Genomic DNA, 25992 nt, shown 5'->3' on the forward strand with positions numbered 1-25992 from the left:
TTAGTCAGAGGGAAATGGGTCTGGGTGGGTTACACTTCGGTGTGGACTGGTTGGGCCGAAGGGCCTGTTTCCACACTGTAGGGAATTTAATCTAATCTAATCTAACCTAACTTCAGGCACACTAGTAAAGGGGGGAGTCTACGAGACCGGGGTGGTCAACTTAGGACTGAGGATGCTAAATACACCAAGTATATGACACAAGGTAAATGAGTTCGCGGCACATATTGAAATTGGTGGGTACGATGTTGTGGGTATCACAGAGACCCGGCTGCAAAGGGTTCAGGGATAAGAACTAAAGGAGATGCCCCCTATCACAAGGAGGGGCAGAGAGGATAGGACTGCCTTGTTAGTAAGAAATTAAATCAATAGCAAGAAGTGATTTGGGGCTGGAGGCATAGAGTCTGTGTGGGTGGAGTTGAGGAACTGCAAAGTAAAAAAGACGCTGTTGGGGGTTACGTACAGGGCCCCTAGTAAAAGTCAGGATGTGGTGCAGAAAATAAATCAGGAGACAGTGCTTTTCTTACACACCTTTTCTATTACAATAATCACGGGGGACTTCAATAAGCAGGTGGACCGGAAAAATCGTGTTGGTAACGGATCCCAAGAAAAGAAGCTCAAGGAATGTCTACAAGATGGGATTTTGGAGCTGCTTATGATGGAATTCACCACAGAACAGGCAGTTCTGGATTTATGTAATGAGACAGATTGGACTAGGGAGCGTAAGGTGCAGGAACTCCTGGGGGCACTGACCATCACAAGACAGAGTTCACCCTGCAGTTTAAAAGGGAGAAGCTGGAATCAGATGGAATGGTATTACAATTGAGTGAAGGTGACTACAGCAAACTTTGTTTTAACCAAGGCCTCACAGCACCAGGAACCCAGGTTTGATTCCAGCCTCGGGTGATTGTCTGTGTGGAGACACTGTGTGCAAACCCGTGTCTGTGTGGGTTTCCTCCCACAGTCCAAAGTTGTGCAGGTCAGGTGAATTGGCCATGCTAAATCTCCTGTAGTGTTAGGTGCATTAGTCAGAGGGAAATGGGTCTGGATGGGTTACTCTACAGAGGGTCGGTGTGGACTTGTTGGGCCAAAGGAATCTAATCTAATCATAAAGTGTCAGACGTTTACTGTATTATCATGATCTCTGTGATGTCTGAGTGATCACTTGAAGGTGTGAGTGAGAAGGCTCACTGCTGGACATTTTTGTTTTATAAGGTACAGTTGCATTATTATTTAAGTGATTTATGCTGTAATTAAAATATTGAGAGTGTGGTGCTGGAAAAGTACTGCAGGTCAGGCAGCATCTGAGGAGCAGGAGAGTCGACATTTTGGGCATAAGCCTCTCATTCCTGATGAAGGGCTTATGCCCGAAACGTCAATTCTCCTGCTCCTCGGATGCTGCCTGACCTGCTGTGCTTTTCCAGCACCACACTCTCGACTCTGATCTCCAGCATCTGCAGTGCTCACTTTCTCCCTGTAAATAAAGTAAACCAACAGTGATATGTACAGCCCCTGCATTACACTTCTACTATTTAGTGTGTGTGTTTTACTATTGACTATGTCTTAATCAACTGGAATATTTGATCAATTGGTACACTCCTAGTCCCACAGTTGCTGGTTAATAAAAAGTTTGCTGTCCAAGGATATGAGGGGCAGCTGGTCAGAGTTGATTGGAAGGGGAGCCTAACCCCTTGGAAGACAATGGAGCAATGGCTGAGGATTCTGAGGGTAATTTGGGAAGCACAGCAGAAATTCATCCCAAGGAAGAAGAAACACACTAAGGAGACGATAAGGCAACCATGGGAAGCCAGGGACAGCATAAAAGCAAAAGAAAAAGCATATAATATATTGGGGTACCTTTAAAAAACCAGCAGAGGATAGCTAAAAAAGCAATAAATGGGGGGAGAAGATGAATTATGAGGGTAAGCTAGCTAATAATATAAAATAATTTTGCATGAATTTTTTAGATACATATAATGTAAGAGAGAGGCAAGAGTGAACACTGGACTGCTGGAAAATGAGACTGGAAAAGTAGAATGTGGAACAAAATCATTGCGAAGGAATTGACTGGATGCTTTGCATCAGTTTTCACAGTGGAAGACACCAGGGAGTACCAGAACTTCAAAAGAATTAGGAGGCAGAAGTGAGTGTCGTGGTCATCACTAAAGAGAAGGTTCTGGGGAAGCTGAAAGCTCTAATGGTGGATCAATCACCCAGACCTGATGGACCACACCTAGAGTTCTGAAGGAGATAGCTGAGGAAATTTCGAAGGCATCTTTCAGGAATCACCTGGTGTTGGGGAAGGTGCAAGAGGACTGAGAAATGGCACATGCTTGCCCCTTGTTTAAGGAGGGAGGGGGGCAGGCAGAAAACAAGAAATGAATAGCCAATAAGCTTGACCTTGGTCGTTGGTAAGATTTTCGAGTCATTTATTAAGGATAAGATAGCTGAGTACTTGGAAGTGCAGGGTAAAATAGGGCTGAGTCAGTTTGGCTTTATTAAAGGGAGTTACCCTGACAAATCCGTTGGGATTCTCGGAGAAGGTGATGAGCAAGTTAGTCAAGGTGAGCCAGTGGATCTGTTTGCATTTCCAGAAGGCCTTTGATACGGGGCTGAACAGGAGATTGCTAAAAACCATAAGAGAGGAGACAGTGAGGACTGCAGATGCTGGAGATCAGAGCTTAAACATGTGTTGCTGGAAAAGCGCAGCTGGTCAGGCAGCATCCAAGGAGCAGGAGAATCGATGTTTCGGGCATAAGCCCTTCTTCAGGAATCAGTTTCCTGAAGAAGGGCTTCTGCCCGAAACGTCGATTCTCCTGCTCCTTGGATGCTGCCTGACCTGCTGCGCTTTTCCAGCAACACATTTTTAAGCAAAAACCATAAGAGGCCTGGAAAGATCCCACAGAGGCTGGTATCCCGTCACCAAGTCAACTTTATATACATGTGGAAAGTCCTTGACACTGATCCAGCTCCCTCAGAACCAGGTCTGGGTGCACAGAAACTGATACTACTGTTCTTACCTGTCAGCCAGGGGGCCTTGAGTGGATTAGATTAAAGGACCCATACAAGGAAATCAGATTCTATGAGGTCCATCTGGCTGACATCCCTTCCCTTCTGAGACCAAGGGCAGAGACTGGTTCTATTTTTTTGTAGCTCCTCATGGGGCATTTTAGCACCGGGTCAGGTTCCTCCAACTCTGCCTCGGATACAGGTGGCACGTAACACACACTAGCTTGCCTCTTGCGCACGGAGCACCTTGGAAAAAAATTCATTCTCTTCTTCAGGCAGTAAAGGCCTTGAGGTAGCGACATCCGCAGTGTCCATCCAAGAATCTTCAACACTTGACAAAGAGGGAGAACCACGGGTCCTGGAGCAGTTGAAAAGGCTGTCGAGGAGCCAGGCACGGTTTTCCCTTGCATTGTTCCAGGTGCTTGTTCATGGCTGTCACATCTACCCAAACTTTATACATCATCAGGCCTGACCTCGCATCAACCATGCCTCTTACCCATGCAGGGCTGTTCCCTGTGGTACATATACCAGATTTTATCCCCTGAAATAAACTGTGTGCCTTGCTGTTTCACCCTCCCCACACAGCTCTGGGAGGATCAGATTTAGCCTTCTCCCCACCCCTTTAGTAAATCTGCTGAAGCGGTCCCTGTACTTGCATGACAGGTGATCCTATAATCAAATAGGAACTGGGAGAGTTTGGTATCTAGTCCCTTTAAACTTACCTTCAAAGTTTGGACTGCTCTTTCTGCCAGAATGTTGGATGATAAATGGTGTGGAGCTCTCCCTATGTGATGAATACCATTGAACTTTAGGAAATCCTCAAATCCTCTGCTGGTAAATGAAAGCACATTATCTGTGATCAACACTTTCAGGAGTCCGTGTATTGCAAAAGATGCGCTCAGTTTTTCTATTGCTTGACAAATGAACTCTATGAACACCCAGCCACCTTGAGTGGGGCATCCACAATGACTATGAACATTGACCCCATTAAAGGGCCTGCACAATTAACATGTGACCCAGCCATTCCCACAAATGTTGGGTAGCTACTGGTGATAAATTTTGTCCTTGTTGGTATTGTGGGCAGTGCTCCACCAACATGGTCATGTCTGAATCCAGTCATAACTTTGTGCCAACATCTTCATTTTGGAAATCCCTGGATGACCCAGCTAATGTCTGGCAGCGACCTTGGCTTGGGACAATCACTCTTGCTTCCCCTAATAATATGCCGTCCTCTACTATGATCTGGTCTCTCTGGTTCTGAAAAGGTTTAAATTCTGGCTGTTACAGCCCTTTGATCTCCCCCATCACCACCAGCTGTTTAGGTTTGGCCAGGACTAGACCTTTCAGCATCCTAAACCTGATATTGTCAGCTGTGACTCGAGTGTGTCCTGAAAATTTCACCTCAGGGCGAAAGGATGACCCTCTAGGAGTGAGATGAGGAGGAATTTCTTCAGCCAAAGGTGGTGAATCTGTGGAACTGATTGACGCAGAAGGCTGTGGAGGCCAACTGCTCCACACACACTTGCATCGCCTTCCCCCAACTCTGTCCGCATTTTGAAAATTCAGATCACAATGCTGTGTTCCTCCTCCCAGCTTACAAGCAGAAGGTAAAGCATGAGAATCCAGTAAAGGAAGTAGTGAAATGCTAGTCTGAGGCAACGAAAGGCTTAAAGTCAGCAGACTGGTCTACATTCAAGAACTGAGCGGACAATCTAAATGAGAATGGCACTACTGTTACTGACTTCGTTAGTAAGTATGTAGAAGACCGTGTGCCAAAGAAGTTAATCCGAATGTTCCCCAATCGGAAACCATGGGTGAACCGAGAGATCCACTCCTTACTGAAGTCCAGGTCTGAGGCATACAAGTCGGGCAACCCTAAATACAGGAAATCCGGACACGATCTTTGTAAGGCCAATATTGACACCAACAGGCAATACCAAACTAAGCTTGAAATTCTGAATAACCACAAGTAAGCTTCATTCCTGATTAAGGGCTTTTGCCCGAAACGTCGATTTTCCTGCTGCTTGGATGCTGCCTGACCTGCTGTGCTTTTCCAGCACCACTCTAATCTGGACTCTAATCTCCAGCGTCTGCAGTCCTTACCTTTGCCTAGTTGATTGTAACCACATGTAAACCCGTCATTTGTGGAAAGGTTTACCCAACATATCGGGTTACAAAGTGAATTCGAACAGAATCGTGGGTGACAATACATTCCTACTTGATGAGCTCAATGCATTCTACGCACACTTTGAACAGAAGGTCAGTGAAATGATGTCACCTATCCCAACAGCCTTGGATGCAGCCGTACCCACGGTCACCATCCCAGACATTAACTCGGTCTTCTTGAGAGTGAACCCATGGAAAGTGACTGGCTCAGATGGAGTCCAGCCATGCACTCAGATCCTGTGCTTGCAGCTGGTGGGAGTATTCACAGACATCTTTAACATGTTTTTACTAGGAAATCAAACCCCCACCTGCTTCAAGAAGACCACTATCATTCCAGTTACAAAGAAAAATGGATGTTTCAAATACTAATGTTGATATCTCTCTCTCTACACCTTCTCTGCAGCTGTGACACTGTATCCTGCTACCCTGATGCACTTTGTATGGCATAATCTACCCGTCTAGCACATAAAACAACACCTTTCACTGTATCTCAGTACACATGACAATAAATCAAACCATGCTAATATTATACCTTACACCATGAGTTTGTAATTTGTGTCTTATCCTTTGGTGTGGTACCTTATCAAATGCATTTTGGAAATCCAAGTACATCACATCTACAGGTTCCCATCTGCCCATGTTACTTGTTACCTTCTCAGAAAACTCTAATAAATTAGTGAAACATTATTTTCTTTCCCTGAAACCATGCTAACTTCACCCAGCTGCATTAAGATTTTCTAAGCGCCCTGCTACTACATCTGTAATAACAGATTCTAGCATTTTGGCGGTTTGGCTAATTGGCCTGCAGTTCCTTCTTTCTGTCTCCCTCCTTTTGAAAATACAGATACATTCATTCTTTTCCAATGTTGGAAATGTTGTAACTTCAGAAATAAATGAAATGACTATCACAGCTCCTTTTTGGTCCCCAGGATGAAGTCCATCGTGTCTTAGGGACCCTTCAGTGTTTCGTTCTAATAAGATTCTCAGTGCCCTTTCTCTGGTACATACAAATATGAAGTAGGAGGGGCAACACACTGTTTGGCTTTTGTTTCAAATGCTTTTAGTTCCTCCCTCTAAGCTCCTAACTTAAAGTATGTCTGGGACATTATTTATACCTTCTACAGTGAAAACGAACAAAGTATCTGTGCAGTGTATCCATCACATCCTTATTTCCCACTCTTAATTCCCCTTACACTTTGGAAGGATCAATACTCACTTTCAATACTATTTTCTCCTTTAAAAATCTGTAGAAACCCTTCTTTAGCAAGCCATCCTTTATATCTCAATTTCTCATTTTTTCAGCCATTCTTTGCTGCTTTCTATAGTCTGTCCAGTTTTCTGACCTACCACTAACAGAATTGTGTGCACCTTCTCTCCATTTAACATAGTCTTTAACTTCTTTGGTTAGTCACGAATGATATATCCTTCTTCTTAAGGCTTTATTTTTCACTGGAATATATCTCTGGATGTTATGAAATATCTCTTTAAATGTCTGCCACTGTATTTCCCTTTACCTAATTTCCCAGTTCACTGTCGCTAGCTCTGTCTTCATACCCTTGTAATTGCCTTTAAGTTAAAAACACAAGTCATTGATACGCCTTTCGCTCCCTCAAACCAAATGTGAAATTAAATCACATTAAAAGCACTGCTACCTAGGGCTCCTTTACCATGTGGTCCATTAATTAATCTTGTCTCAGTGAACATTCCCAGGCCCAGAACAGCAGCTCAGCTAAAATATACTGCTCTAGGAAGTCAGCAAAAATAATGTGATAATCTAATCTTTCACTAATCTGGTTCAACCAACCCTTATGTAGTTTAAAACCATCCATGATTATTGCTACCAATCTTACAAACCCCATTTATTTCTACCTGTATGCTCCATCATAATATAATTACTGTTTTGGGAATTTATCAGCTACCCATGCAAGTTACTTCTGACCTCTACCCAAAACTTGACTTTACATCTTGATCTTTAGAACTAGATTATCTCTTAACTATTTTCCCAATGTCATCCTCACTTAACAGAACTCACCACACCTTTTCTTAGTCTTTAGTCCTTCCAAAGTTTGATGTACATTGAATATTCAGGTCACACCTTTGTCATCTGCATTTATCATTGCTGCCAATTTTTCTTACCTCTCTCCTTGAGTATGGGCTGATGTGTCAGAATCCATTCAGTAGGTACATAAGGCAACTGTAAGGAGAAAAGTTAACAAAAAGGTTAAACCTACACCAAAAACATTCTATTACACTGCATATGTCATGTGCATCAAAGCATAATTCATGTTTAGCACCAGAAGGACGATATTTTATGATGTCTCCAGAGTAATGCAACGCTCCCAGCTTATTTCTCCAAACATACTTTACAAAGGTAGGCAACTGGCAACCTGTTCTTCAATCACTTCTCGTGTCCTCTTCCCAAAAGATGCCTGTTCCAGGTTTGTACGAAAACAGGGCCAGGAAGTTCTCTCTTCTACAGTTTCTCCTTGCTGCCAGGCAATGTTACCCAATCCAAAACTGCATAACTGAGGTATTCCACCTTGAAGATTTCATACAGGTAAAGGCAATGGAAGACTAGCCCACGAGTCATTAATATGTATTTTACTGAAGCTCATTTTTGACCATAAAATACAAGGGCAAAAGTATAGCATTTTATTCTGCCATTCAATGAGATCTTGGGTGACCTGGTAATCCTACCTTTTCCCCATACCCCTCAATCCCCTTAACGATTAAAAATCTTTAAATCTCAGTCTTGAATATTCTTAATGACCCAGCCTTGACAGCCCTGTGTGGTAAAGAATTCACCACAAGGGCTTATGCCCAAAACATCGATTCTCCTGTTCCCTAGATGCTGCCTGACCTGCTGCGCTTTTCCAGCAACACATTTTCAGCTCTGATCTCCAGCATCTGCAGACCTCACTTTCTCCTGGTAAAGAATTCCACAGAGTTACTCCCAATGGACAGAAGAAATTTCTCCTTATTTCTGCCTTAAGTGGGTTAGTCCTTATTCTGAATATTAAATATTTTCAAATAATTTGACAGAGAGACTTTTTATTGCAGTCTTATTACTGTCCTGTTTTGACACCGTCACCTTGATAACTTGTTATGATCTCTCTACCTTAATCAGTTGTACAGTTTTGGATTACTTGTTTAGACCCTCAGCGTGTAACTCTTATACCTATCATGTTTTTCCAGCCATTTGGTTTGTCTCCAGCACCACCATTTTTAATTTGTTTTTCTCATTATCTCTCTGCCTCAATCAGATTATAGGTCATCCCCTCACTTGCTATTCAGCTATTGATACTCTACTCACACCATCTGACACCATCTGCAGAGACTTATTATTCAGCTTGTTGACACCCCACTGACACCATTTGTATGATCATTTGATTTGTCTACCTATAAATTCTGTGCCCTTGTGCTTCTCTTCACTTTACCTGACAAAGGAGCAGCGCTCCAAAAGCTTATGATTTCAAATAAACCTGTTGGAGTGTCACCTGGTGTCATGTGGCTTCTGACCAATTAAAGCTGATTAAGGGTTTCTAAACAATCCTGAAGAAGGGCTTATGCCCGAAACATCGAGATTCCTGAAGAAGGGCTTATGCCCGAAACGTCGATTCTCCTGTTCCCTGGATGCTGCCTGACCTGCTGCGCTTTTCCAGCAACACATTTCCAGCTCTGATCTCCAGCATCTGCAGACCTCACTTTCTCCCAATCCTGAAAGCCACTCAATCCTCCCTCTCTACAGCAGAAGGCCAGTCTGATGATCCTCAAACTTCAACGTCCAGAGCTGCAGATCCACAGCATTACCCCTCCAGGTAAGCATTGTTTTACATGAGGCAAGAAACATTAAAATATATTTTTTACACATGGTTTTGTGTCTATTTTAATGTTTTATATTTACCTTATGTGTATTTTCTGTACTTGTTTCTAACATAGAAATGTAACCAGAATATACACAGATACATGGGTTTCGATGGGATTATGTGTTCTAAATAACTGTTTCACTTAATGCAGTGATTTTCAAGAATGTAACTAGAGTCATAAAGATGTACAGCAGACTCTTTGGTCCAAATTGACCATGCCGGCCAGATATCCCAACCTAATCTAGTCTCATTTGCCTGCCCTTGGCCCATATCCCTCCAAACCCTTCCAATTCATATACCCATCCAAATGCTTTTTAAATGTTGTAATTGTACCAGCCTCCACCACATCCTCTGGTAGCTCATTCCATACACGCACCACCCTCTGCGTGAAAAAGTTGCCCCTTAGGTCTCTTTTATATCTTTCCCCTCTCACCCTAAACCTACGCCCTCTAGTTCTGGACTCCCCTCCCCAAGGAAAAGACTTTGTCTATTTATCCTAACCATGTCCCTCATGATTTTACAAACCTCTATGAGGTCGCCCCCTCAGCCTCCGACGCTCCAGAGAAAACAGCACCAGCCTATTCAGCCTCTCCCTGTAGCTCAGATCCTCCAACCCTGGCAACAGCCTTGTAAATCTTTTCTGAACCCTTTCAAGTTTCACAACATCCTTCAAATAGGAAAGAGACCAGAATTGCACCAGAACCACCACATTAATTAAAGACCACCTTTCTTTAACATCATTATATTTTTGATTATGTATCCAAAATGATACCTTTTCCAGCAATATGAATAATATTTATATTATGTTTGAATGATCAAATCCATAGTTACAGTTTAGCATTTTTAGTTTAAAATTTCTTTACAAAGGCCAAGGTAATATGGTTAGTGTTATGAAGTTAGCTAACACTGCTACTGGATGAGTCAGATCCCAGAATGAAATGTGGCTCAATAGATTTATTTAACAATGGTGAACAGATGAGATGCGGTGTGTGTCTCAGTGGTTAGCAGTGCCTCACAGCACCAATGATCTGGGTTCAATACCAGCTTTGGGTGACTGTCTATATGGAGTTAGCATGTTCTCCCCGTGTTTGCATGGGTGTCCTCTGGGTATTCCAGTTACCTCCCATAGTCCAAAGATGTGCAGGTTAAGAGCATTGGCCATGCTAAATTGCTCCATTATGTCCAGAGATGTGAAGGCGAGAATTTATCATGCTTCATGTGGGGTTATGGAGATAGGAAGTGGGGTTGCTGCAGATAAGATAGGCTGAATGGGTTCTATCTACACTGTAGGGATTCTATAATTCTGAGACTGCAGATTTTCTTTAAGTAATAAACTTCTGTTTTCTTGTTAAAATTTTAAAAACTAAATATAGAACAACATTGAAAGATCTTTAAGTATAAACTATTCTCTAATACTATCACTTGTTTTGATTTAAATGCTTCTCCACAGTTCTGTCCTGTGAAAACTTTGAAATTTTCTTTCATGAATATTCATGAAAGGGAAAGCTTTCATTTTATCAAAGTGTGAAAATTTAACTTGTGAAACTTCCAAAGCAGAGGAGTTTGTCTGGAGTTTTACAGATTATTAAAACTTTTACACCAAACTGTGTTTTCCCTGCTCTGTTCTGTGCTCGTTTCTAGGGGAAAAACTATATTGTGTCCCCAGTGATATCTCCTCCAAAACTATTGTAGCAGCTTTCAATCTCTGGGATTTCTAACCTAAAATCAATCTTTGATTATTTTAACACAATGCTTTCAATGTTTACATTTCCTCTCAAAAATCCCATAGTAAACTATGAGGGGCATGGATAAGGTAAATAGGCAAAGTCTTTTCTCTGGGGTCGGGGAGTCCAGAACTAGAGGGCATAGGTTTAGGATGAGAGGGGAAAAATATAAAAGAGAGAGCTACGGGGCAACTTTTTCACACAGAGGGTGGTACGCGTACGGAATGAGTTGCCAGAGGATGTGGTGGAGGCTGGTACAATTACAACATTTAAGAGGCATTTGGATGGGTATATGAATAGGAAGGGTTTGGGGGGATATGAGCCGGGTGCTGGCAGGTGGGACTAGATTGGGTTGGGATATCTGGTTGGCATAGACGGGTTGGACCAAAGGGTCTATTTCCATGCTGTACATCTCTCTGACTCTATAAACATTCCAGGGGAGTTGCAGTCTGCTCTCTGACACACATTGGATTAGATCACTGTTTCTCAAGGGAATCTCAGACATTTTTTTAAAAACACTTAGCAAAAATAACAAACACCAAAATGCTACTAATTTGAAATTAAACTGTAAAAATTATTTCTATATACATAAATCATACACTTTTCATCACATCTATGCATATTAGCATTTCTTTGTGGTCCTGATGAACATAAACTTCTAAATGTTTGAGGGCCAGTAATAATCCCAGTTCCCTTTTCTACTGTCAAATGTTAGAAAAGTCACCTGCATCAATCACTATTTTAAAGGGTTTGGGGAAATTAGGGGTGTCCTATACCAATTCATTTGTTCAGATCGCATTTAGCTTTTCAAAAGCTGTTTAGCACTCTTGTCACTATATTATCCTTGTTTGTTTTATTAGCAAATGTGACTAGTTTAGTTTGGGAAATCTGGTTGGAATGGACAAGATGGACCGAAGTGTCTGTATCCATGCTATATAACTGTATGACCAACTTCCTGTATACAACCTGAACATGACATCCCAAATCAGCAATTAAGATCAGCTAAACACCTTAACCACCTTGTCTATCTGTAATGCAACTTTCAAAGAACCACATACCACAACCCCTTGGTCTCTCTGTTCGACACCACCACCCAGGGCCCTACTGTTAACAGTATAAATCCTGCCCTTGTTTGTTTTACCAAAATGCAATACATTGTATTTGTCCAAATTAAACTCCACCTGCCACTCCTCAGATTGAGATCCCCTCGTTATCTTAGATAACCACCTTCATTGTTCACGATGCCATCATTTTTGGCGTCATCCGCAACCTTTCTAACCATGCCTCCTAAATTCTCATTCAAAACGTTTATATAAATGACAAAGTAAACCCAGCGCCAATCCCTGTGGAACATTGCTGCTCACAGGCCTGCAGTCCCTCCCCCACTACCCTCTGACTCCTACTGTCAAGTCAATTTTGTATCCAACTGGCAAGCTCTATCTGAATCCCATGTGATCTAACTTTACTAGTCAGTCTACCATGCAGAACCTTGTCAAAGGCTTTACTAAAGTCCTTCGGCGCCTTACTCACGGCTGCGGATGATACAAACATCTCTGCTAGGGGGCCTGCAATTTCTTCCCTAATGTCCAACAATGTCCTGGGATACCTTGATCAGGAGATCCACCTTTGTGCTTTTATGTCCTGGTTTCTGTATGCCAAGTCTGCCTTATATGCAACTCCCTATGACACCAATAAGCACTTGTACACTAAGTTGAACAATTACGGATGATAAGAACCTAAGAAATAGGAGCAGGAGTAGGCCATTCTGCTTCTGTCATTCAAGATCATGACTGCGCTGCCCCAGGCCTCATCTCGACCTCAACTCCTCTTTAAATACTTCCAGTGATCTATCCTTGACAACTCTTTGGGCTAGAGAATTCCAGACATTCAGTATTCTCTCACTGAAGAAATTCCTTTACATCTATCTCCTTATTCTGTAACTATGTCCTTTAGTTTGAGATTGTCCCAACAATGGGGTTATCTTCTCAATGTCTACCCTGTCAAGCCCCTTCAAAATCTTGCATGTTTCATTAAGATCACCCCTCATTCATCTAAACTGTCATGAATGCAGACTTAACCTGCTTAATCATTCTTGATAAGCCACTCCCTTCAACCCAGGAATTAGCCAATTAGCAATTTTAAATTGCTTCCAATTCCTGTATATACATTAAATATGGGGACCAAAACTGTACATAATACACCAGGTGCAGCCCCAGCAACACCCCATCAAGACTTGCTAATTTCTAATTCCAACCCTCCAGTTATAAAAGTCAAAATTCTCTTTGCCTTCCTATTAATTGTTGCACTTGCGTGCTAATGTTTTGATTCCTGCACTTGTTGTGGTTTTTCTCTATTTAAACAATAGTTTGCCTTTTGATTCTTCCTACCAAACTTCATGACCTCATATTTTCTGATATTAAACCTCAGCTGGCAGGTTATTACCTACTCACTGGACCTATCTACATCTCCTAGCTGATTCTTTATGTCCTCATCAAAATGTCTCTTCCCACCTACTTCTGTGTCGTTAGCAAATTTGGATGTGTTAAACTTTGTCCCTCCTCCAAGTTATGAATGTGGATCATAAATAACTGAGGCCCCATTATGGCAACCCATTTGCTACATCTTTCCAGTATGAAAGAGACTCATTCATCCCAACTTTGACTTATGTGTGTTAACCGATCTATCTGCATATTACATCTGATATTCATAAGCTACAAGCTTGTGCAACAACATTTTACAATAAGAGGTACAGATTTAAAAGAGTGATGAGGAGAAATTATCTCAAAGGTTTGTGAGGCTGTGGAATTCAACACCCCAGAGAGCAGTGGATTTTTAATTAGTAATGAGTACAGGGGGCTATGGATAGATACTTTTCCAAAATGGCTGCAAAGTTCCCCTTTATCAACTCTGCAAAATGGCGCGGGGCTCATCCTCTCCAGTCTGCTTTCTTTCTTTTCACTTCTACTCTCGTTCCATTTTCTTTCTTTTCATTAAAGCCTGGAGAGCAGCGGGTGAAAGGTAGGCCTCCAGTGGCAGTGGCAGCAATGCCAGGACGAGTTGGATACAGCTCCACCCCCACCCTGGGGTCCCCCGGCGAGTGAGGAGTAGGTCCCGGGCTGACTTGCCAGGCTGGGACTCGTGGGCTGAGCCAAGGCTGCAGGTCCGCAGCTAGGCCTGAAAGAGTGGAAGTATTGGCGATAGGGATGGATGGTGGACTAATGGCAGCGTCCGGAGGAGTGTCAGATGGGGAGCAAGAGGTGGGGAACCCAAGCATCCCCAGGCCCCTGGCTCCACATCAGACACAGAGGTGGTGGGAGTGGTTGCAGGAGGCCTGTAATGGAGACCCTAGGTCTGGCTTCAGAGACCTGGGAGTCTGTTTCAGAGAACCTGGCCAATATCAAGCAGCAAGGAGGAACAAACATGTTGCATTGTGTTCAGTATTTCAAGATGGCGCTGAATCGTGGTGATACTATGTGTATATCATGCCAAACAAAAATACTTTTCACGGTCATAGTTGTGGGTATGTTCACCGAGCTGGGAAGTTGATTTGCAGACGTATTGTCTCCTGTCTCGGTGACATGTACAGGGCGTTGGAGCCTCCTGTGAGGTACTGCTGTACTGTCTCTTCTGGAATTTGGTTCTGTTCCTGCTGCCTCTGATAGTTTGTTGTACTGGCCGGTAAATTGAGACGAGAAGCATGGCACTCATCCACGGACTCCATCAACAAACACATTGACCGAGATCCAATATACCAGCCACGACAGTGAACTACCAGCACCAGCAACCAGAAGTAGCAGGAACAGAACCAAATATATTCCAAAAGAGACAGTACAACAGCACCTCACAGGAGACTCCAAAGTACTGAAGATGTCACCGAGACAGGGGACAAAATGTCTGCAAATCAACTTTCCAACTCGGTGAACATACCCACAACTATGGCAATCGGCACCCAAGCTACAAATCTTTACATAAACCATGAACTTGTCACCGTATTATGTACACGTGACAATAAATCTGAATCTAATCTAATAATGAACAGGAAAGTGAAGTTGAGGCCGAGATGAGATCAGCCTCTATCATATCAAATGTCGAAGCAGATTTGAAGGGCTGAATGACCTCCATCTGCTGCTAGTTCTTATGTGGCACCTTATTGAATGCCTTCTGGAAATCCAAATACACTGTTTCTACTGCTTCCCCTTTATCAACTCTGCTTGTTATAGCTTCAAAAGATACCTTGCAATTTTGACATAAACAAATTCTACATCGTTTTATGGAAGGGAAATAGTGTAATTACATTAAGCTGTTCTAAATGTGCTGCTGTTTATTCTTTAATAAAGGACTCCCGCATTTTCCAGCAACTATGGTAGGCTAACTGGCTTACGTATTCTTCCTTTCTGTTTCACTCCCTCTTGAAGATGGTGTTATACTAGCAGAATCCATGACTACGTTCCCAGGGTCCATTGGGTACTCGAATATTTTGACCAATACGTCATTCAGCTACTTCCTTTAAATCTCCTGGATGCAGGCCGTCATTTTTTGATGACCTGTCTGCCTTTAGTCTCATTCGTTGGTCAAATACTCGGTCCCTCACGAGGCCGTTACAAGAACTAAACTCCCATTTGTACTTTAATCATGTCATCTTTGGGATGTTTATGATCTCCACTGTGAAGGTCTATGCAAAATATTGGAATGATTTATCTGCCATTTCCCTGTTGCCAGTTATTAAATCCCCACACTTAATTTAGCTACACTTTTTATATACCAGTGGACAATCTTGCCTTTTGTTTATATTAGATTAGATTAGATTACTTACAGTGTGGAAACAGGCCCTTCGGCCCAACAAGTCCACACCGACCCGCCGAAGCGTAACCCACCCATTCCCCTACATTTACCCCTTTACCTAACACTACAGGCAATTTAGCATGGCCAATTCACCTGACGTGCACATCTTTGGACTGTGGGAGGAAACCGGAGCACCCGGAGGAAACCCACGCAGACACGGGGAGAATGTGCAAACTCCACACAGTCAGTCGCCTGAGTCGGGAATTGAACCCAGGTCTCTGGTGCTGTGAGGCAGCAGTGCTAACCACGGTGCCACCGTGCCGCCCATGTTTCTTGCAAGTTTTCTTTTGCAATTAGTTTTCTCCTTCTTCATTAACTTTTTAATCATCTGCTGCTGGTTCTGAAAGAACTCCCAATACTCTGGCCTACCAGTAGTTTTTGCTACTATATATGCCTTAGTTTCTGAATGGATTCATAGCTTGACTGCTTTTTTTAAACTATAGGTGGTTCATTCATCTCCCCGAGTCCTTCTTTTTCACTGGAATAAATTTTTGCTAAGCATTATGAAGTATCTACAGTATTTGTCATGTCGGAGATGATGGTCTGGTGGTAATGTCACTGGACAAGTATCCAGAAACGATGGCTATTGCTCGAGGAACATGTTCTAGTGAACATGGTTTTAAATTCCACCCAGCTGGTGGAACTGAAATACAGTTAATAAATCTAGAACACCAGGATAATATCAATAATGGTGACCACGACAACTATCGATTGCTGTAAAAACCCACCTAATTCACTCATATCCGATCGGCAAGGAAGTTTGCTGTTATTGCCTACAAGTGACTCCAGGCTCTCAGAAATGGCTGAGCAAGCCACTCAATTCAAGGATCATTCGAGATGGCAACAATTGCTGATTTTGCCTGTAACATCCAGATTGTCTAAAAATCATAGTGGAAGCTCCCACTAGATGGAGCTTCAACCCAAACCACAAGTTCAGAGGTCCAGTTTTTTTAAACTACATTAAACATCACACAACACCGGGTTACAGTCCAAGAGGTTTATTTGGAAGTACAAGCTTTCAGAGCATTTCTCCTTCATCAGGTAGTTACTGGCCACTAGATTATTCTGCTTCCACCCAAATGTGTTGTGACCTTCTTGGGGAGCTTGGTTAGATTCCTCAATGTCCTCTTGCACTTGTTTGACACTTTCACAAGTTCTCTCTGATCTTTTATTCTTTCTGTGTGTTGTTTGGTGGCTTGGTGTATCTAGCTCATAATTAATCATGGACTCTAAATGTGCAAACGATTTTGAATCTATTACATTTTTGTGTGAACAAATGCAGCCTCTAAGAATCATTCAATACCGAAGAGGCCCGTTAGTCCATTGCGTGTACATAGAACAATACAGTCCACAATGTTGTGCCGAACATTTGTCCTAGCTTAAGCACCCATCCATGTACCTATCCAATTGCCGCTTAAAGGTCACCAAAGATTCGGACTCTACCACTCCCACAGGCAGTGCATTCCATGCCCCCACCACTCTCTGGGTAAAGAACCCACCCCTGACATCCCCCCTATACCTTCCACCCTTCACCTTAAATTTATGTCCCCTTGTAACACTCTGTTGTATCCGGGGAAAAAGTTTCTGACTGTCTACTCTATCTATTCCTCTGATCATCTTATAAACCTCTATCAAATCACCCCTCATCCTTCGCCGTTCCAACTGCCAAAAATATTCCAGTACTTATACGAGTCCCACTTCCCCACATTAGGACTGCAGCCTTAAAGGCTGATATTTTAAATACTCATTGTGCGGTTTTCCACCTTAGCTGACCTCCCAGGAAATGCATTCCAGCTTTAGGGTTACCTAGGGTGACACAGTAGCTCAGTGGTTAGCACTGCTGCCTCACAGCACCAGGGTCCCAGGTTTGATTCTGGCCTCGGGCGACTGCCTGGGTGGAGTTTGCACATTCTCCCCGTGTCTGTGTGGGTTTCCTCTGGGTGCTCCGGTTTCCTCCCAGTCACAAAGATGTGCAAGTCAGGTGGATTGGCAATGCTAAATTGCCCGTAGTGTTAGGGATAAATGGGTCCAAATGGGTTACTCTTCAGAGGACCGGTTGGGCCGAAGGGCCTGTTTCCATAGTGTAGGGAATCTAATCTAATCTATCCCTGACTCTCTAGCCATCACCCTCTGGGTAAAAAATATTTTCCTCAGATCCCTTCTAAACCTCCTGCCTTTCACTTTAAAATTATGCCCCTTGTTATTGACCCCTCGACTAAGGGGAACAGCGATCCATTCTGTCCATGCCCCTTATTATCTTATACACCTCAATAACGTCCCCCTTGAGTCTTTTGTTCCAAAGAAAACAGCCTGAGCTTATCCAGCCTCTCTTCACTGCCGAAATGGTCTGTCCCAGGCAACATCCTACTCAATCTCTTTTGTACCCTCTCCAGTACAACCACATCCTTCCTACAGTGTGATGACCAGAACTGCACACAGTATGTCAGCTGTGGCCTAACCAAAGTTCTGTACAGCTCCAACAATAACTTTCCTGCTCTAATAATCTGTGCCATAACTGATAAAGGCAAGTAGGCAAAAGGGAGGACTGCAGATGCTGGAAACCAGAGTTCAGATCAGAATGGTGCTGGAAAAGCACCATTCCTGAAGAAGGGCCTGTGCCCGAAACGTCGAATCTCCTGTTCCCTGGATGCTGCCTGACCTGCTGTGCTGTTCCAGCAATAAAGTTTCAACTTTGATCTCCAGCATCTGCAGACCTCACTTTCTCCGCTGGAAAAGCACAGCAGGTCAGGCAGCATCCGAGGAGTAGATCTTCATCTCTATTCCTGATTAAGAGATTTTGCCCAAAATGTCAATTTTCCTGCTCCTTGGAAGCTGCCTGACCTGCTGTGCTTTTCCAGCACCTTTATCAGATTTTAGATCAGAGTGGTAAGTGTCCCGTTTGCCAACTTATCTACTCTAGTAACGTGTCCTGCTGCCTTCAGGGTTCTTTGGACAAGAGCCTCAAGAACTCGGAGCATCCTAGCGTCTTCATTATTTGTAACTATGTTGAATATTTTGCCGTGTCATTTCAATTCATTGATATTCTGACAGTAATTTGGTTTGCACTCAATTTTCTTTCTACTTTATTACCAGTTCTTTGGGAGGTCGAAGGCTAGGAAAGGTGCAAATCCATTTTCCTCCTCCTTCCCAACATAATTTAAATAACTACATGCCACAGCTACCTCAAGTTTCAATTTTTACAAACTTAATTTGATGTAAAGATGTGTGGGTTTCCTCCGGGTGCTCCGATTTCCTCTCAGTCCAAAGATGTGCAGGTTAGGTGAATTGGCCATGCTAAGTTGCCCATAGTTATAGGTATATTAGTCAGAGGGAAATGAATCTGGGTGGGTTACTCTTTGGAGGGTCGGTGGGGACTTGTTGGGCTGAAGGGCCTATTTCCACACTGTAGAGAATCTAATCTAATGTAAAGAATATAGGGAACTCAGGACTGGGAGAGTGGTTTTGAACAAATTCTACCCTATTAATATTTTATATGACTAATTAAAACTTAATTCCTTGTATTTGATCCATCTGAAATAATTCCTTCAAACTCTGAAACGGTGCCTACCTCACATCTCATCTCTCCCCCAGTGCTGATAGACCTTAGTCAGTATATTTGTCAACTCAACTTTGGACTTTTTCACTTTGTCTAAAAATTTAAAATCTGCCTCAGACACATTAAATTGCATCCTGTCCCTTGCAAACAACTGGTCACCATCCTCTCCTTCACACTCCTGGTCCCTACTTACCCTCAACACAGTTGTGCTCCTCATCCTCCCTTACATGGATCCTGCTCCCCACGGGGAATTTGGATCCCACCGACACATACAATCTTCATTTTCTTCATCAATTTGCTCTGTGGCATCTCACCTTCTTAAGAGTCATAGAGATGTACAGCATGGAAACAGACCCTTCGGTCCAACTTGCCCATGCCGACCAGATATCCCAACCCAATCTAGTCCCACCTGCCAGCTTCTTATTGCATGTTGCTGCCTCAATATCCACTTCTGATACCAATGAACTTCTCTAGGTCAATACCAGTTAGAAACAGAGACACAAAGACAGTATGTGAGAGAATTTTATCGAGGTACTAAAAATGAGAGATAATCATGGTCAAAATGTAATATTGAGTGAGATACTAAGAGTCACAAATTGGCTGAACTAGAAATATACAGAAACCCGGGGCTATTTGACAGAGCATGTGCAAAATAAAGGCTTTCTACAACAAAGTTGTCACCCAAATTGATAAAATTATTAAGAAGGCATATGATGTGTTTGCTTTCATTAGCAAGGAAGTGAACTTAAGAGCCACGAGGTTATGCTTCAGCTCTATAGAGCCCTGGTTAGACCACACTTGGAATATTGTATTCAGTTCTGGTCGCCTTATTATAGGAAGGACATGGAAACTTTAGAGAGGGTGCAGGGGAGGTTTACCAGGATGCTGCCTGGACTGGAGAGCATGTCTTATGAAGAAAGGTTGAGGGAGCTAAGGCTTTTCTCAATGGAGCAAAGAAGGGTGAGAGGTGACTTGATAGAGGTGTACAAGATGATGAGAGACATAGATAGAGTGAATAGCCAGAGACTTTTTCCCCAGGGCAGAAATAGCTATCACAAAGGAGCATTATTTTAAGGTGATTGGAGGACGTTTTAGGGGAGATGTCAGAGGTAGGTTCTTTACAGAGAGTGGTGGGTGCATGGAATGTACTCCCACAGTGGTAGTAGAATCAAATACATTAAGAACATTAAGTGACTCTTGGATAGGCACATGGAAGTTAGTACAATGAAGGGTATGTAGGTTAGTTTGATCTTAGAGTAGGATAAAAGGTTAGCACAACATCAAGGGCCGAAGGGCCTGTACTGTTTTATGTAACTCCTTTAAATGTACCTTTGGAGTAGGTGGAAGCCATTTGCCTTAAAATGTCTTTTCTACTATTCAATCAGAACATGGCTAATTTGCACCTCAATTCCATCTTCCCACACTTGCATCATGTCTTTTGCTATCTTTGTCCCCCCCAACAAAAATCTATTAACCCCAGTCCTGAAACTACTAGCTAGTTCCTAGCATTGACAATCTTTTAAGGCACAGAGTTTCCTATTTCCACAACTCTTCATGTGAAGTAGTATTTTTCCTGATTTCCCTCCTAAATGGCTGAGCCTTGTTCTGAATTACTACCAGAGGAAATAGTTTATCTGTTTATTATCAGTTTGTTATAACCTTTTGTTAAATGTTGAACACGGCCATTGTTCCTTTTGTGTCCAGAGGTAAGGAAGGTAAGTGATTGCCCCTGACATCAAGGCTGCATTTGGCTGAGTATGGCTTAAGTGTAGTCTTTGGAAACTAGAATGAATAGGAGTCAGGCAGAATCCCCACTGGTTAGAGTCAAAGGAAGATGGTTGTGGTTGGTGAGGTCAACCATCTCAGCTCCAGGACATCTCTGCAGGAGTTCTTCAGGGTAGTGTCCTATGCCCAACAATCAGCTGCTTCATCAGATGGCCTTCTCTCCATTTCAAGTTAAAGAGTGGGCATGTTAATTGATGATTGCACAATACTCAGCACCATTGGGATTCCTCAGTTACTGAACCAGACCATGCAGCAAGATCTGGATAATATCCAATTTAGGGCTGCCAAGTGGCAAGTAACATTTGTACCACACATTTGTGCCAGGCAATGACCATCTCTAACAAGACAGAATCTTTGACATATTCAATGATGTTACCATCAAACAATCACTAGCTATAAACATCCCATTGACCAAAAGCTGAATTAGATTAGCCAAATAAAAATAGTGATTACAAGAGCAGGATAGAGCGGTGGTGTAGTGGTAATGTCATTGGACTAGCTTCCTGAACTCCAAGTTAATGTTCTGAAGATATGGGTTTGCGTATGCTGTTGCTGGAGGAGTTGTACAGCACAGAAATAGATCCTTTGGCCCAACTCATCCATGCTGACTCCGTTTTCTAAACCGAACTAGTCCTATTGCCTGTATTCAGCCCAGAGCCTTTTATCTTTCATTACATTACATTACAGTGTGGAAACAGGCCCTTCGGCCCAACAAGTCCACACCGACCCGCTGAAGCGCAACCCACCCATACCCCTACATTTACCCCTTACCTAACACTACGGGCAATTTAGCATGGCCAATTCACCTGACCTGCACATCTTTGGACTGTGGGAGGAAACCGGAGCTCCCGGAGGAAACCCACGCAGACACGGGGAGAATGTGCAAACTCCACACAGTCAGTCGCCTGAGGCAGGAACTGAACCCGGGTCTTCGGCGCTGTGAGGCAGCAGTGCTAACCACTGTGCCACCGTGCCGCCTATCCGTATAGTAAAATTTGAATCCAATAAGAATCAGGATTAAAAAGCTCACATAATGGTGACCATGTAACTATCGTTAATTGTCACGAAAGGATTCACCAATGTCCTTTAGGAAGGAAAGATACATGTAAGTCAGACCTGGTAAGGTAACTCCAGATCCAGATCAATATGCTAATGTCCCCTTGCAGCAATTATGGATAGCCAGCAAATAGTATGATTTTTTTTAAATTTGAAAAAAATCCTGCAGTGAGTAACTCAGCTCCTGACTCCACAAAACCTGTCCACCATCTATAGGGCACCAATCAGGACTGTGATGAAATACTCCACCTGGATGAATGCAGCTCCAAAACATTTAGGAAGTTTCACACCATCCAAAACAAAGCAGCCCACTTGTTAGGCATCTCAATCTCACCTCCGTTCCTTCCTCCATCACTGACATTCAGTAATAGCAGTGCTCACTGCAGAAATTCACCAAAAATCCTTTGACAGCATTTTCCAAACCCATGACCACTTCCATCAAAAAAGACCAGGACAGAAGATACATGGGAACACCACCACCACCTGCACGCTCCCCTCCAAGCCACTCACCATGCTGAATTTTTTTACTTATTCATTTGTGGGACATGGGCATCACTGGCTGCCCATCATTTATTGCCCATGCCCAGTTGCCCTTGAGCAGGTGAGCTCTCTTCCTGAACTGCTATGGTCCATGTGCTATAGGTTGCTGCCATGCCCTTAGGGAGAGAATTGCACGAAATTTAACCGAGCGACAGCGAAGGAATGGCAATATATTTCCAAGTCAGGATGACTGGCCAACATTTATTGCCCATCCCTAATTGTTCTTGAGAAGATGGTGCTGAACCTGCAGTCCACATGCTGTAAGTAGATCCACAATGCCCTTATGGAGGGAATTCCAGTTCTGAAGAAAGGACACTAGACCTGAAACGGTGACTTTGCTTTATCTCTGCAGTTGCTGCCAGACCTGTTGGAGTTTCTCCAACAATTTGATTTTGGGGATTAAGATGGAAGCATGGCAACAGAGGGAGAGAACAGGAGGAGGGGATGGTGCGATAGCAGGAGGGGGACAGAGGCCAGACAGTAAAGATGGGATGATGAATGAGTTAAGGATAGAGGTGGAGGTGGGTGATTAAGGGAAGGGACAGAAGAAGAGTGGAGATGGAAATGATGTAAAGAAGAGACAAACGAAGGAGCACAGAGATAGACTGGGATGCGGCAGAACAGGAAAAGTTTGTGATTTTAAAGGAGTGATTCATTAAGTTAGATTTGAGAGGGGAGAAGGTTAGTTTTGGAGGGAAAGCAGTTGAGTAGCCTGACAACACTCTCTCTGTATTCTCCATTTGGGTGAGGTAGAGGGGGAGACTAGAGTCCACAGAACACTGTATCTGACAGGGATAAATTGCCGAGTACCAAAAGCTGTAGTATAATGAGATTCTCTTATGTTATAATACTTAGTGGATTGTGGACCAAAACACTTACCTAGATGGTAACTGAAATTTACAATACAAAATATTTACTGTACCTAAAGTTAGAATTATTGAAATTTGAACTTGGGATTTTCTCTCATCAGTAACTTTTAGTGAAGCCTGTCTTAGATGCACAGATGGGTGGGGACAGTGATAGGTGGGTGGTTTAAAACTACTTACCATTGGTGTTTGTGCTCTGTGTTTCATAGTAGTCTCTGCATGTTTCTTAGGATGGGACGACATGAACTCTTGACTTGGACCTTTGCTGTGCTGATGAGGAGCGAACACAATGGAGGAAACAGCTGGACAGTTGCAGGAAAACACTGGCATCAAAGTAAGAGAGATTTGCATTTATACAGTGTCACATCAGAACATAAAGCATAGCTTCAAACCTAAAATCCCTTACAAAGTTTTCATTTGTATCCCCTAATTCTTACATGCCTGATCTTGGTCATTCACAACCCACTGGAGTAACCTAAGAGGGCACACTGCAGATGTGAGCTCTGACACTGGGTTTTGGCAGACTAATTGACTTGGGGGTGGGAAGGGAGGGAGAACTGCAGTCAAACCAATTTCTACTTATTTATCTGCAAATGTAGGTGGATTGTGACCAGGGGTATAAGTCCTGGCTGATGTCAAGCCATCTATTAGCCATTAGATTGCCAGTCTATTTACAGCACCTCGCAACGTAGGGGACCCTATAAGTAAAATATTTTAAACTTAGTACGAACTATGGAGAGAGATAGAACTGTAATTCTTTAGGTTGTGCTGGCATGTCCCCCCCCCCCACCTCCAGACCGCATTGTAGTCGCTCACTGTGATAAGATGAAGGTACAGACCTGCATGCTTTCACACAGGTCTCCACTCCAGCAGAGATTGAGGGAGGGAACAAAATCCCTAACAGTAGTGTCTTGAATTTTCAGTAATGACCACATCCTATCAATTCTAATGCATTTTTGTTTATTTCAAATATCCACAGGATAGATGTCATTAGGTTGTTTTCCCTTTGTGGGAAGAATCTAGGACCAGAGGGCATAATCTCAATCATAGAAACCCAACAGTGTGGAAACAGACCATTTAGCCCAACAGGGTCCAAACCAACGCTTAGAGTAACCCACCTCAACCCATTCCGCTACCCTATTACTCTAGATTTATCCCGACTAATGCACCTACCCTACACATCCCTGGATACTACGGGCAATTTAGAAGACCAATTCACTTAACCTGTACATCTTTGGACTGTGGGAGGAAACCGTGCAGACATGGGGAGAATGTGCAAACTCCACATGGACAGTTGCCCAAGGCTGGAATGGAATCCAGGTCCCTTGCACTGTGAGGCAGCAGTGCTAACCACTGAGCCAGAGAGATATTGGAGGAATTTCTTCTTTCAGCAGGTAGTGCATCTATATACGTCTTTACCACAGAAAGCTGTCCGTGCTGGGTTGTTAAGCATTCTCAAGGCTGAAACAGATAGGTTTTTTTTTAAAAAAAAGTCAGGAAAGGAATAAAAGGGTCACTCAGCCTGAAATGTTAGCAGATTTCTCTCCACAGATACTGCCAGACCTTAACTTTTCCAGCAATTTCTGTTTTTGTTTCAGATTTATAACATCCACAGTTCTTTCAGTTTTTATTAAAGAATCAAAGGTAATAGAGTAAAGCAGTAAAGTGGACTTGAGGATCATCAGATCAGCTATGCTCATTAAATGGCTGAACAAACCTATTGAACCAAATGGTCTAACTAAACCAAATTAATCAAACATAATATGCATTTAAGGCATCTGTGTTTGCTGTCCCTTGATAATCAATATTTTCCCATATTATGGTCTCAACAGATGGTGACTGGTCTGTAGCTGCCTGCTTTATCACTGTTTTCTCCCAGTTGGTAATCCTGCAACTGCTCAGCCTAAGTCACACATCCAAAGAGAATTTGAAGATTTTGGCCTTTGCGATTTTCATGTTTGTTTTTCTAAAATAGAAGCATCTAAACAAACTTTAGATATTTCTTTGTTACCCTATCCGATATTGCCCTTACCTTCAATATCAACATTAACAGCATCCTCTTTCTTGTGAAGACTTGTATCACATAACTCATCTAATACTTCAGTTTTCTGCTAAAAAGAGATCTCAATCTCTGCCCCTAATTTACCTATCCTCCTTATGGCTCTCCTTTTTAAGGAAATAAAAACTTCAATGCTGACTTATAGTTTTCCGATTCTTTTTCTATCTCATTCACTTATTCCCTTTTTTTTTCCCCTTTTCAGTTCTTCTCTGCACCTGTATTCAGCTGGATTTTGTACTGTATTTTGATCCTGACATTTATTATTTATTTTCTTTCTATTTTAAACTCGGTATCTCTGTTAACTTTTGATACACTACCTTTTCTCACTCATAGGAATATCATGCTTGTAGTCTTATCGCCTTGGGCAGCACAGTGGCTAGCATTGCTGCTTCAAGCAAACCCAGGTTCGATTCCAGCCTTGGGCAAATGTGTAGTTTGCCTTTCCCTGTTTCTGTAGGAGTTCCCTCCCAGTGCTCTGGTTTCCTTCCAGTCCAAAGATGTGCAGGTTAGGGTGAATTCACTGTGC

General features: G+C 42.8%; 1 protein-coding gene across 1 annotated transcript in view; it reads right to left on the reverse strand.

The window, feature by feature from the left end:
• Positions 1 to 25992, reverse strand: part of LOC122544733 (uncharacterized) — a 50668-nt gene that overhangs the window by 23550 nt on the left and 1126 nt on the right. The window contains exons 2-3 of the mRNA XM_087985129.1: positions 23588 to 23730; positions 7309 to 7366 (exon numbers count right to left, since the gene is read on the reverse strand). Of these exons, the coding sequence (XP_087841255.1) occupies positions 7309 to 7366; positions 23588 to 23730 (201 nt within the window). The remainder of the gene's footprint in view (positions 1 to 7308; positions 7367 to 23587; positions 23731 to 25992) is intronic.

This window comes from Chiloscyllium plagiosum, unplaced genomic scaffold, assembly GCF_037043375.1.
Source record: "Chiloscyllium plagiosum isolate Xiang-an unplaced genomic scaffold, Cpla_swu_hap1 HiC_scaffold_50, whole genome shotgun sequence".
Taxonomy (NCBI): Eukaryota; Metazoa; Chordata; class Chondrichthyes; order Orectolobiformes; family Hemiscylliidae; genus Chiloscyllium; species Chiloscyllium plagiosum.